Below are 14,027 nucleotides of genomic sequence, written 5' to 3'. Positions count from 1 at the left end.
ATGATTAAAACTCTTGCAAATGATTCTTCTTTTTTTCCAAGATATATATTTTTTCACTGAGATAGTACATTTATGGCCAACCCCAACTCAACAACTGAGCATTTCCCAGTTGACACTGTTAACTCCTAAGCATCATTTTTTTAAACAGCAAAAGATGATACACAGATAACATGTTGTGGCTAATTAAATTGCCTAATATGACTTGTCACGAAAGGGGATACTGCCAGCACAGCTATCTGGAATTTTGTAAATAATTATAGGTGATTTGTGAATATCAACATAATCTATATATGATGCTTGTATTACAACTGTATTAGAACTGCATGTCATGTATATAACAAACTGGTCGGTGCAGTCGTGTGGTGTGTGTTAAAAAAGTATTTTAAAAAGTGCTTGTGCTTAAAATGTAACAACAGTGTGTCCTGCTGGAAGTGAACAGGAATGTACATGCACTATTGTAACTGTTTAAATGTATATATTTTAATAGTGGAAACTGGAATGCAGTTGGTTAACTTCAGGAAAAATAGCTGAAATTAAATTACTTTATAGGCTAGACTGGCGACATAAACTCTGTACTAGGGAGCTTTCTGTATTGTCTCTAGGGAGGACTAATTACTAGTCTTGAAATATGGAGGAATGTAATTGTTTTATGACTTCCAGCATCTGCATTTTCACAGGTAGATGCTAAATACTGCCACCTTCCAGCAGTGGGTGTTTCACCTGGGATAGAGTCGGATGACAAGAAATGATGTCATTCTGCAAGCTATTCCAGCAGTAATATTTGAGATATTAATTTGAGAAGTCTCTGAGAGAGAGAGAGCATTCTGAATTCTGTCTTCGACATGACAACAAGAACCATTCACCACACATCTGCCTTACTCTGTAAGTAAGTTAACTAGGGTATAGTAACTCTCTTAGGTACAGTCAGGAATATAGCGAAGCTTAGTTTAGATATTTTTATTTATTTATTTGAGACTGTCCTGCAATGTTGTTTTAAATATTTCTTGTGATTTTGTACTCTGTCACTGTGAATATATAGAGAGTATTTTCTTGTTCTTTTATTATTTATTATTAAATATATTTAAACATTTCATTTTTGCTGATCTGTCTAGAGATATTTAAGTTTTGAGAGTACTTGCATATTTATTTGATGACACTGTTTGGGCCAGTCCTAATAGTTTTGCTCTTGGTCAAACTACCATTTGTATTAATATTGATATTACACAGTAAGATTGGACACCCCTTTATTAAGGGCCTTAAAGTAGCTGATAAGGAGTTGGCTGGTGGCAGTGATAACTACATTATAGTCTGGGCAAAAGGGGTCATAGCTAGTAAACATGTGTCAGCCTTTCCCAGGTGTGTGTAAATCAAATCTCAAATAGTGTGTGGGTCAGCTACTTGGGCAGGGACACGAAGGACTGGTTGGACAGAGAGGGTGCTGGAGGTCTTGGCTTGGCCACTCAGCTGAGATCTCAACTCTATAGCTGTGCCAGTGGGGAGTCTTATTGGAGAACTGGAGAAAGAGGGAGAAACCAGCCCCGGCCTGACTGTGGTCTCTGTGCGCTCTTAAGGGAAATTGCACTTGATGCAGAGAGCTGCATCTGGAAATAATGTGTGTGTACCTGTCATCCTCCCAGCATATGTCCCCCACTGGTGCCAGTGGTGAGGATTGAGGCTTCTTGATTACTGGTCCACTGGTGGGGCATCACACATTTATTGGCTGGCAGTGGTGGGATCATCACATCACAAACTGAGATTCAGTGGTGTGGATATTGAACTCCTATAGCCTGTAAACAGTGGTCACTAAAGAAGGTGTTTGTACTCTAAAGCAGCCACATGGTAGACATTCAGAGTTTCATATCACAATAGTTCCATTTATTTTGTGTTTGCTTAGTTAGTCAGGGACAGCAGGCAAGGATGTCAGCAGAGGATTATGGCAAGCTGACAAGGAGCCCATTGGGAGATGTGCCAAGCTAAAGGACTGATGCATGCCAACCTGACTAAATCAGAAATGACTGAAGCCTTAACTACAGCTGCATCACAGACCAGCAACCAAGAGGACAACCATACTGGTCTTGGGGATGTACAACTCTCAGAAAATGAACAGTTCAACATTGTCTCAGAAGACTTAAAAATCCATCTAGAGTTTAAGAGACTTGAACTGGAGGCCAAACATTTGGAACTAGCATCAGCAGAGAGACTATGGCAGGAGAAACAAATGGAATTAGAAGCAGTCAAGAGACTGAGACATCTGGAAGCCAAAGAAAATGAGAGGCAGAGGCAACATTAAAAGGAGATGCTGACTCTTCGCCAGGGTCATGGAGGTAATGGGGAAGGGAATAACTGAACCCCAGAAGCAATAAAGATCAGTAAATTTCTTCCACAATTTACAGAGGGTGATAATTTTGATAGTTTTATTCATATGTTTGAAAGGGTTTGTAAATGGTATAATGTTAACCAAGGGCTCTGGGTACAGTTTCTAAACCCCGTACCCCATGTTAATGCTTTAACTGCTGTTTCTAAATTGTCTGATACTAATTGCTTAAATTATAATATAGTTAAAAATAGTTTATTAAAGTGTTTTAAGTTAACACCTGAAGCTTATAGAAAAAAGTTTTGTGAGCTTCGGCACAAGGCAAATGAAAGTGTGTGTAAATATATTGCTGAATTACGCACTTATTTTCATAGGTGCGTAAGTGAGTGTCAGGTCACCATTTTTGAAGGGCTGGCAGACCTTTTGGTGAGGGAACAAGCCCTTAGCACTTTGCCTGAAGACATGAGAATCTGATTGGCAGACACAGAATGTAATACTGCAGATGAGTTGGGAAAAAGGGAGACCTATACCTAGCTAGCAGGGCATCACTGCACAAGAAAGGGATACCCAGTGCTGTACATGGGTCTAAGGGAACCCATGGTGGGAAACCTAAACCACTCTATCAGAGTCCACCAGTAGTAGGGGAAGCCACAAGTTCAAGGACACGGCCAGGATCAAGGGTTAAATGTTTTAAATGTAACCAGTGGGGCCATGTTGCATATAGATGTCCATGGAGACAAGGTGGGGAACAAAAGCTGGATGATCCAGTAAGTGGGAATGACAGAATGCCAGCAGTAAGTTGTCTGGAGAGAAGGATGCCATACTACCACAAGAGGTTATATCCTAGATGGGAAACAGGCCACTGCTAAGAGAGGCACAGCCTCTGACCTAACCATTGTGAAGTCTGCAATAGTTAAAGAGGAGCACTACTTGCTTGGAGAGTCTACTTCAGTCAGATCTTTAGGAAGGACCCCATTCCAAATACCTTTGGCTAGGGTTCACCTTGACTGGGACTGTAGAAAAGGATGCAAGCAGGAAGGGGTGTTTGAGGTTATCCCTGCAGATGTCTGATAGGGAATGATTTTGATGATGCAGTAACTTGTGTGCATGCAGCTACATGCAATCAGACTTGGAGACAAGCATGTGGGTCTGGTAGCCTGGAGGGGGGTCCAGACAGATCACACACTTGAAGCCAGGACTGGTGAGGTGACTACTTCAGGAGGGAGCTACTACAGCTGCTTGTGGGTACTGATGTTCCATTGGACAGAGTGACTGCAAGGGCAGAGGTGAGTAGTAGTACCCAGGCTGACAATGAGACACTGCTGTCAGAGGATACCAAACTTCCTGTGGTAGGGGAGCTGGGAAGGGTTACAAAGAGAGAGTTGAGACAGGCTCAGCTCTCAGACCCTACATTACAAGGCTTGAGGGAGGTAGCCAGAGAGGCACCCGATTCTCATAGAAAGGGGGAATCTGTATCCTGGGACAAAGGGTTACTGTATAGAGAGTGGAACTCTGAGGGAGGTCTAGAAGGTGAGAGAATACAACAGTTGGTAGTGCCCACAGCCTACTGTCTGGCACTTTTAGCCATAGCCTATGACATTCCTTTTGCAGGTCATATGGGCATAAAGTGTACTAAGAGATGCAGTATGCAGAACCTTTATTTGTCTGGGATTTCCAGGGATATAACAGGGCACTGCAGGACCTCTGAGCAGTGCCAAAAATTAGGCAAGGCAGGAGACAAGGTCAAGGCTCCTTTGATGCCTTTGCCTTTGATTGAGGAGCTATTTCAGAGGGTAGCTATGGATAATGTGGGACCTCTGAGTACCCCAAGTTCTACAGGGAAGAACTATATCCTAGTTGTAGTAGATTATGCTACCAGATTCCCTGAGGCTGTGTCTCTGCTCTCCATTAAGGCAGAAAAGGTGGCAAATGCTTTGTCAGAAATTTTCAGCAGAGTAGGTTCCCAAAAGAAATGCTGACTGACAGAGGTGCCAATTTCATGTTAGACCAGCTGGCTTGTCTGTGGAAGCACTGTGGGCGAACCACCTAAAGACCACCCCCACCATCCCTAGACTAATGGTCTTGTGGAGAGGTTAAACTCTGCACTAACAATGATGCTATGGGCATTTGCAGACTGGTTTAAGAGGGAGTGAGACAAATATTTGCCCCATCTGTTGTTTTCTTACAGAGAGGTTCCCCAGGAATCCACAGGTTTTTCACCCTTTGAGCTGCTGTATGAGCATAAGGTGAGGGGACCTCTAGATTTGAGCCACAAAGAGTAGGAGGGTGTGTGTGAATCCCACAAGGAGTCTGTTGTGGCATGTCCTAAATCTCAGGACAAGGCTCAGGGAACTCATGGGCTTGGCCCAGGAGAACCTGGCAGAAGCCCAATAGCAGAAAAAGTTCTGGTATGACAGGAATGCTCAAGCTAGAGAGTATGCTGTAGGACAGCAGGTTATGTTTCTCATTCCTGTCAGACACAACAAGCTGCAGGCAGCTTGGGAGGGACCCATCAAAGTGGAAAGGAAGGTCAGTGATATTAACTACATGGTAAAACTGCTAGGCAGGGGCACAGAGTGTCCCATGTGAACATAATGAAATCTTACCATGATAGGGAGGCCCTGGTGCTAAGTATTTGCAGTAAGAAGCAGGAGTAGTCTGAGGTGGATCTATGGCTACAGGGAGCCAGGCAGCACAATCCCAAATTATTGTGGTTGAATCTAGGGTTCCAGGCATATGATTTGACAGAGCAACACTGTAATGGGATCAGCAATGCCAAGGCAGCTGGGCTCTGAAGACAGGTTATGGGGTAATGTATTCCCAGATAGGCTTATCCCACTCAAACAATGTTCCTCAAGGGTCACTTGAAAATCTAGCTTTTGTCTTTGAAGGGGGGAGGAAATGTCCCAAAAGGGGATATTACCAGCACAGCTATCTGGAATTTTGTAAATAATTATAGGTCATTTGTGAATATTAACATGATCTATATAAGATGCTTGTGTTACATCGGTATTAGAACCGTATGCCATGTGTATATCAAACTGGTCTGTACCGACATGTATGTTAAAAAGGCATTTTATAAAATGCTTGTGCTTTAAATGTAACCACAGTGTGCCCTGCTGGAAGAGAACAGGAATGTACATGTAACTGTTTAAATGTATATATTTTAATAGTGGAAACTGGGAAACAGGATGTTAACTTTAGAAAAATAGCTGCAATTAAATTACTTTATAGGCTAAGCCAGAGACATAGTGTCTGTACTAGGGAGCTTTCTGTATTGTCTCTAGGGTGGACTAATTACTAGTCTTGAAATGTGGAGGAATGTAATTGTTTTATGACTTCCAACATCTGCCAAAGATCTGAGGTCTGTGCATTTTCACAGGTAGATGCTAAATACTGCCAGCTTCTAGCAGTGGGATGTCTCCTGGGAGAGAGTCAGATGACAAGGAATTATGTCATTTTGCAAGCTATCCTAGCAATAATATTTGAGATATTAATGTGAGATCTCTCTGAGAGAGAGAGAGCATTCTGTATTCTGTCTTTGACCTGACAACAAGAACCATTCACCACACATCTGCCTTGTTCTATAAGTAAGTTAACTAGGGTATAGTAACTCTCTTAGATACAGTCAGGACTATAGTGAAGCTTAGTTTAGATGTTTTTATTTATTTATGTGAGACTGTCCTGCAATGTTGTTTTAAATATGTTCTGTGATTTTGAATTCTGATGTCACTGTGAATATATAGTGAGTATTTTCTTGTTCTTTTATTAATTATTAAATATATATAAACCTTTCATTGTGTCTGATCTGTCTAGAGATATTTTAGTTTTGAGAGTACTTGCATATCTATTTGGTGACACTGTTTGGGCCACTCCTAATAGCCTTGCCCTTGGTCAAACTCCCATTTGTATTAACATTATTACATAGAAAGATTGGACACCTCTTTGTTAAGGTCTTTATAGTAGCCAATAAGGAGTTGGCTGATAGCAGTGATAACTACATTATAGTCTGGGTGAAAGGTAGCATAGCTAGTAAACCTGTACCAGCCTTTCCTGTGTGTGTGTGTGTGTGTGTGTGTGTGTGTGTGTGTGTGTGTGTGTGTGTGTGTGTGTGTGTGTATAAATCAAACCTCAAAGTGTGTGTGTCATCTACTTGGGCAGGGACACGAAGCACTGGTTAGACAGAGAGGGTGCTGGAGGTCTTGGCTTAGCTACTCAGCTGAGATCTCAATGTTATAGCTGTGCCACTGGGTAGTCTTAGTGGGGATCTGGAGAAAGAGGGAGAAACCAGCCCCAGACTGACTGTGCTCTCTGTGTGCTCTTAAGGGAAATTGCACTTGATGCAGAGAGCTGCATCTGGAAATACTGGTTGTATCTGTCATCCTCCCAATGTATGCCCCCCACTGGTGCCAGTCGTGAGGCTTGAGGCTCCTTGATTACTGGTCCAGTGGTGGGGCATCACATGACTCTACTTATTCTATAGTATCAGCACATCATATGGATTTACTTTTTTAAGCAAATCAGTTCAGTGATTACTTTTGGGTGTTTTATTTTATTAGTGTATTTTACACTTGGCTACTCAGTGTTTTTTTTGCTGATTACATGTATTATAAGCTTCCTTTTATATAATTGTGTTAGTTAACATCATGATGGCTCAGTGGTTAAGATTCCTGCCCTATAAGTCTGGGTGCAGAAATTCAGTTCTCTTCTCCTCCAGCTATAGTCTGTGTGACGTTTACCTGTGCTCCCCTATATGTGTGTTTCTTCAGAGAGCTCTAGCAAACATGTGGTTGACTGCTTACTCTAAACTTTCTGTACTTATTGCATTTACCCTTGTCCTCCAAATTTTATTGTATTGCATTTATACTTGCCCTTGTCTTCCAGGTCTTTGCTGAAAAGGGTTCAACATAGACAAATTCACTTACGCATTTATCAAATAAGCACTATAAATTAAAATGCAATTACTGTTTCTCTTTACAGATAAATAGCTGAATCAATTAAAATTAAAATGTTATTATTTCTCCTCCAAGACCTTTAACTGACATCATATCAGTGTCACCTGTTCCCTTTGCAATGTCATATTACTTTTGTGCTGTTCCAGTATCTGCCTTGAGTATAACACAATAACTGGAGCATCTTCCATCTCCATGGCAGAAATTCCTTTCTAGTACCACCCTCAAGTACTTCACTGAGTAGGTTAGGTGTTGGCTTAGTACTGCAGGCAGCTTTTTTGGCTCTATATAACCTGAGGTCAGCAAACACTGACGCCATAGAAGCATATAACCTGCTACTCTTATTCACCTAAGCCATTTCCCTCTGGGCTCCTCTCACTGAGCATATACTATGAGCATTCATACAGAGCTGAGGGTCAGTATTCCCCCAAACACCATAATCTACTCTACTCTGTGTTGCCCACCCAGTCATCCCTTTCACTTTGTAAAGTCATTCCTGACCTCAGATCATCAACAATTGAGATGAATGCAGTGAATGTGCAGAATTTCAGTACTCTGCTTTTGAATATCCATACCAGACTTACTGCATATAAAATATGTATATAGAGTATCTACCAATTTCAGCCAAATTTAAAATATTAATTTAAAATAAAAAAAAGATTCAGATTGTTTCTACTTTGCCTTTTATCTTCTTTGAAATCCTAGCAAGATTCAGTACACATTTTCTTCACAGAGCCCAAAGCTGTAAACATCTAAGACAGTTATTAAAATATATTCACACTGGTGACTCTCTACCTGTAGAAGACGTGGACTGTAATGTTATGGACTGGATCTCTTTACAGTAAAAACTATGACATATTATAAATGAAATGTTTCAAGGCATGGTGCATTGTGCATGGTAGGCACTGCTGCCGTGGCTTCTTATAGGAACACAGGCTTTCATGAGACACAATAAATGTTAATTTCAGAGCTGAATTTGTGTTTCATGGTGCTTGGTTCTTCAGTCCAGTCATGGGTGTGGTTCCCTCTGTTGGATTTTGCATATCCTTCCTGTGCCCACATAGTTGTGTGTGTGTGTGGGGGGGTCCTGCAACAGACTGGCATCCTGTTTAGGATTAGTTTCTTAGCTCTTTCACCTACTCAGTGCTGAGCTAGCCACATCTTCTTTTTGTCCCTGAGGTCATTAAAACAAGCACAAGAGAATGAATAAATGAATGAAAAAAAACTTCATTATGATGTTTACTGCTTTCAAGTCTTAGAGAAAAGGTTCAAAAATTATTTAGAAGTTACAATGAATGCCTGCCATGTTACAATAACAATACAGAATGTAATTTTGTGATATTCATTTAAGGAAAGCACAACGTTGTAAATGGTGAGAACAAAACATAACTGGTGTGAAACTGCATGCAATAGGTAGCACACTGGTTTTATTTCACACTGGCAAGTAACCAATCTGTTTTCTTGTATTCAGATGAAATATAACAAAAGAGCATGATTTTGTTGTCATGTAGGATTATCTACATTCACAAAAAATGTAGTCCAATAGCAGTTACAATTATGATACCTATAACTGTAATCTTAGCTTCAGGTACAGCAGGTGTGATCTTGAATGTATTCTAATAAAGGTATCAAAATATTTCAGTTGCAGACACAAGTCACAATCCGAGGCAAATGGAAGCAGTTGGTCAAACAACTTCTACCTATGGTATGTTCACATTTTTGTTTTATCTTTTATCATTTACACCCTTGATTAGTATGTTTAGCTGTCTTAACATGTTATTGTTTCCACTTCCCAAGTGAGTAGTGTTACTGAGTAAACATCTACTGTTTAGTTTATATTAATTTCCAAAAGGCTTCATCAGGCAAACTACACTCCAGTAAGATGAAAACATCTTTTTCTCATACTCTAAATGTGTAATGGACTGGGTGTACATTAATAAAAACAAGGTATCTAGTATCATTAATGTTTATCAGTAACTGTTGTTGAAAATCAGACTGAGACCTTTGTGCATTTTTCAAATATAGTGACAACAGTGTATCTGTTGATAGGATACTTGATTCCTCATGTAACATTCTGTGGTGCCCTCTGTAAAACAAAGAACAGTGCCAATATATGTACATGTAAAACAGATACCTGCACTGGCACTGTTTGTTTCACATGTTCTTCAGCCAGAGGGAAAGTTCTGAATCTGCCTGAAAAGTTGCAAAACAGTGTCTATCAGGGCTCCTTTATAGGTGGTCAAGCTGAAATTCCACAAGTGTCAAGTTGCATGAAACAAAAGACACTAAAGGAACACAATGTTGATTGCTGTTTTACAAACAAAATCATTGCCTGTTTGATTTCTAAGCGTGCACCACAGTGACTCCCACCTTTTGGGCTTGTACCCACATGAGGGGGTGTAAGGGGTCTTGCCCCTTGCAAAAAAAAAAAAAAAACAGATGAACTTAACTTTTACAACCCTTGTGTGTTTCAGGCATTATTTCAGTTTTACAGTTTGTTGAATCAAAGTAGAAAGGTATACTTGTGTATTGAGACCAATAATACACTGAGTTGTAGAAGACTATGGGGTTAAAAATGAAATGAAGTGATCGACATGTTAGCAGGTTATATTAAGTGACTTTAGGTAATAACATTTTGGTGGGGTAACTGCATGTACTCCTTCCATGCACACCAATTAGTCAGTATGTTTGCACTGCACAATGAAGAAGAAAAAAAAAGATTGTTTTAATTGTTTTATATGTCTTGTGCCTGAAGTGCTCCTCTCATGCTGGTGAGTCTGTCAACAATTATTGCTAAGGTTTCTTAAAAAGACAAAACTAGATAAAAAAGCCGTAACATTTGCTATTTGATAAGTAAATATACACTGTTTTTCTTTTATCAGTAGTTGGTCATAAGAGTTATTTTGTAGGATTCTTATTTTAAACAATCACATTATCTTCTGAAATTATTAAGCTCAGTAAATATGGCATACTATAGCAATATGGTGTAATGTGGGTAGTTGGCGTGGTTTGGTCCTCGACCAAACAAAGACAGTTATTTAATGACATTATTTAAGAAAATAATTACTTTTCTTAAATAATGGCATTGTATAATGCCTCTTTGCTGCCCTTCGCGGCAGTTCTGATGTTTGATGATATTATGCGATGCTCACGCAGACATCAGAGTTGTGGACAAAAGCAACTAGCGTACTCTGCAGTACATCAGACTGTGACAAAAAACAGCGGAGAACCAAGATCTCCGTTGTTTACTGTCTCGCTATGATAATGGGTTTAACAGAGATCTCCTTTTAAAGCTGTCTCGCTATGTTAAACTCATTTAACATAGTGAGACAGGTTAAAAAGGTCGCTATGTTAAAGGAGTTTAACATAGCGAAAAGCTTAAAAAAAAAACGAGATCCGGCGCTGCGTTTTTTTTCTCCTATGTCGCTATGTTAAACTCTTTAACATATACTAACGGAAAAAAGTCCGGACCTTTTTCCGTTAGTATATTGAGGGATTTACAACGGGCACGCTGGTTGGGCTGGCCAATCAGCATGCACGTTTTAGAGGAGGCATTGTATAATAAAATATCATTCAGAAGTGAAGAGGGCAGATAGGATATCTAATATTTGTATACTATTTCTTGTAATGTGAAATTTATATTTTCCTTAATCCGTTTCTTGGTTATACCCACTATCATGCTGAAATAAATAGCATTTTTCCAAGCTAAACAGCAAGTACATGTGGGATACAAAGCTATTATTTCACTACTGTAAGAAGAAGGTTCATACGTTTTGCAGAAACAAGCCCCTCTATAACATCCAATATGGACAGCTCTGCCTTACACACCCCCTAATTATTTTTCTAACTTCAAGGTCCATGAATTTGAAGACGTAGGTGGACTCCCAACTAAACCAAGTGCTGCATTTACTTCAAAACAGCATCAAATTACGTAGACCTTGGCATTACGGTAATAATTAAGGGAGTGTATTGGTCAAAGCTTCCTGCACTGGAGTGCTGGCGGAAGATTTTTGCTTATTTGAAAAGACTCTTTTTTTTTTTTTGCATTTCAGCCTTTTTTGTTTTGATATTTCTTGATATGTACAAGATTTGAAGAGTTTAAAGTTATTTACATTAGCTCTACATTAGCTTGTTAAGAAACATGAAATAAATATATTTTGATATTTCTTTTTGCTCAACATAAAGATTAATATTTATATACATGAAACACAAGTCATTTCATACAGATTTGCATGCTGAATAGCTTTTATTTTAACAGTACCTTATTATCGTATTTTGTTTTAAAGTTATTCACCTTTGTTAAACATGAAAAAAGTCAATACTTATGTTTTTCTTTATCAAATTGCCTACAAATATAAAGTATTCATTCTGCAGAATCATTTTGTAACATAATTTTTGTTGAACAGCAAGGTACTTACAGTAAGTGTGCATTTCATTCAAGTTTTATGTTATCTGACTTTGAATGCTGCAGTTATTAATAATAATGAATGTACCCTCTTTAAAATATCTGAATGAGATGAGTTCTCAATGAAAACAATGAATTTAGGATAGGATGCAAGTTTTCAGTTTTTTTTTTTTTTGTTCCCTTTGTGTGTCATGCAGCAAACCATCAGCTGTTCTACATCTATGCTCCCATAGTGTCCCCAGTACTATCCCTGGGACTGGAACCACTCTTTTGGTGGGTTAGGAAGGGAAATGGCTCAGAGTAAATCAACTGATAGAGTCACAAGTGGTATTCTGTATGACAGATGATTTTTATGTATTTATTTATTTTGCATGCTGTAAATAGGTAGAGCATTAGGTCATTACTCACAATGGTGAAAAATAAACCATTCATTTATGTCATGCACTTTTGTTAAGATATATATATGCATATATACTAAGAAACATAGAATGTGGTAATTCTGGTAATCAAGAATTAGCAAGCTAATGTACACACACATACGCATATAATATATATATATATATATATATACATATATTTATATTATATATATCTATATATATATTATATATATATATATATATATATATATATATATGTGTGTGTGTGGGTCCTCTTCAAAACATATAAAACCCATAACATCTAATTTCATAACATTGAGACCAGAACATTTAAAACCCAACAACATCTAAAACCCATAACACTGAATTTCATAATATCTAACAGTACAAATCACATGAAAATAACACCCCCCCAGATATAACGACATATAATGACACCAAACTACCAGACACACTTTTTACTACGTTTCTGCAGGGGGGCTTGATTTAGTGGGGTTAGGAAATTAACTTTTTCCCACTGTAGTGTGATCTTGGAGTTGGTATATTTAATTTACGGGGAGTGGGATGGGGGTGCAGGGAGTCTTGTCCCCCTGCATAAACATAGTAAAAAGTGTGCTTGGTAGTTTGGTGGTGTTATATGTGGAGGGTATATTTTCTTGTGATTTGTAGTGTTAGATGTTATGAAATTCGATGTTATGGGTTTTAGATGTTTTGGGTTTTAGATGTTCTAGTCTCAATGTTATGAAATTAGATGTTGTGGATTTTAGATGTTTCAAAGTAGATCCATATATATATATATATATATATATATATATATATATATATATATATATATATAAGACAAAATTAGGAAGCCTCCCACTGAAGAACTGTGCAACACAAAATATCCAAACAACAGAATAATTAGCACAGTCACCACAGCCAGGGTAACAAAGTATACATCACCAGTAAAATGAAAGATTCTCTTTATTGGGATAAGCGCTTTCAGATCTGATGAAGGATCAGGTGATCCAAAAGCGCTGGGTCTATATCAGTTCACTGAAACAGCTGAAGTTCAAACACCATATGTTCAAACTTCTAACCATGAAGTACAAAAAGCGATTTTTTTTCCAGGGGAAAAAAAAATCACTGTTCCAATAAACACACACACAACACAAGCACACCAAAAAAACAGCAATGCACACACAAACACTTAAAATCCTACAACTAACCCTACACTAAACTGTACACACACTATTATCTATCCACTTACCTTAATCCAAACCCTAACCCTAAGGTCCGTCACTATCACACACTCACCTGACCCGCGCCCTAACCCTAAAGTCTGTCAGTATCGCACACCCACATCACCTGCATCCTAACCCTAATGTCCACACAATCGCACACTTACCTGAACCCAACCCGTAACTTCCCACCACAGTCCTGATAATCATGAAGCCACAGAAACGGCCCACCAAATTCTTTCCCTGGGAAAGAATTCAGTGTTCGGCAGCTAAGTGATAATCAGTGTTCGAACTTCACAGTTCACACATCTGGTGTTCAATCATCAGCTGTTTCGACGGACTGATATAGAAAAATCATCAACCCCCTTTTTCCCATTCTCTTCATAGGGTGGGGTTGTCAATTGACACCATCTTTCTTGATTCTATGCCACTCTCCTGCCTTCTTCAACGCTCATGCCTGATTGTTGCAGATCTTTTCTCGCACAGTCCATCCTCTTTGCCAGACAACTTCATTTCCTCTTTCCTTTTTCCTGTCTCTCCCAACTCTTCTTCAACAGATCATCTCCTGCTTTTCTGCAAATGTTCTTAAACTACCATAATCTGTTCTCTTTGATCTTTTCTGCGTTTGCAGATACTTTGGCTTCTACTCTTATGTCCTCATTTCTTCGTCTGTCCCACAGTGTGCATCCTACCTCCTTTCTCAGGCACTTCATTTCTTTCATGTCTAGCTTTCTCAACGATCTGTCTTTACTG

At 38.9% G+C, this 14,027-nt stretch overlaps 1 protein-coding gene across 1 annotated transcript in view; it reads left to right on the top strand.

Annotated features, from left to right (window-relative positions):
• Positions 1-14,027, top strand: part of MMRN2 (multimerin 2) — a 275,720-nt gene that overhangs the window by 119,200 nt on the left and 142,493 nt on the right. The window contains exon 4 of the mRNA XM_044056501.1: positions 8,909-8,971. Coding sequence (XP_043912436.1) covers positions 8,909-8,971 — 63 coding nt within the window. The remainder of the gene's footprint in view (positions 1-8,908; positions 8,972-14,027) is intronic.

This window comes from Protopterus annectens, chromosome 14.part0 (assembly GCF_019279795.1).
Source record: "Protopterus annectens isolate FY-2018-M chromosome 14.part0, PAN1.0, whole genome shotgun sequence".
NCBI lineage: Eukaryota > Metazoa > Chordata > Ceratodontiformes > Protopteridae > Protopterus > Protopterus annectens.
Note: the sequence above shows the minus strand (reverse complement) of the source record. Positions and strands in the feature narration are given on the sequence as shown.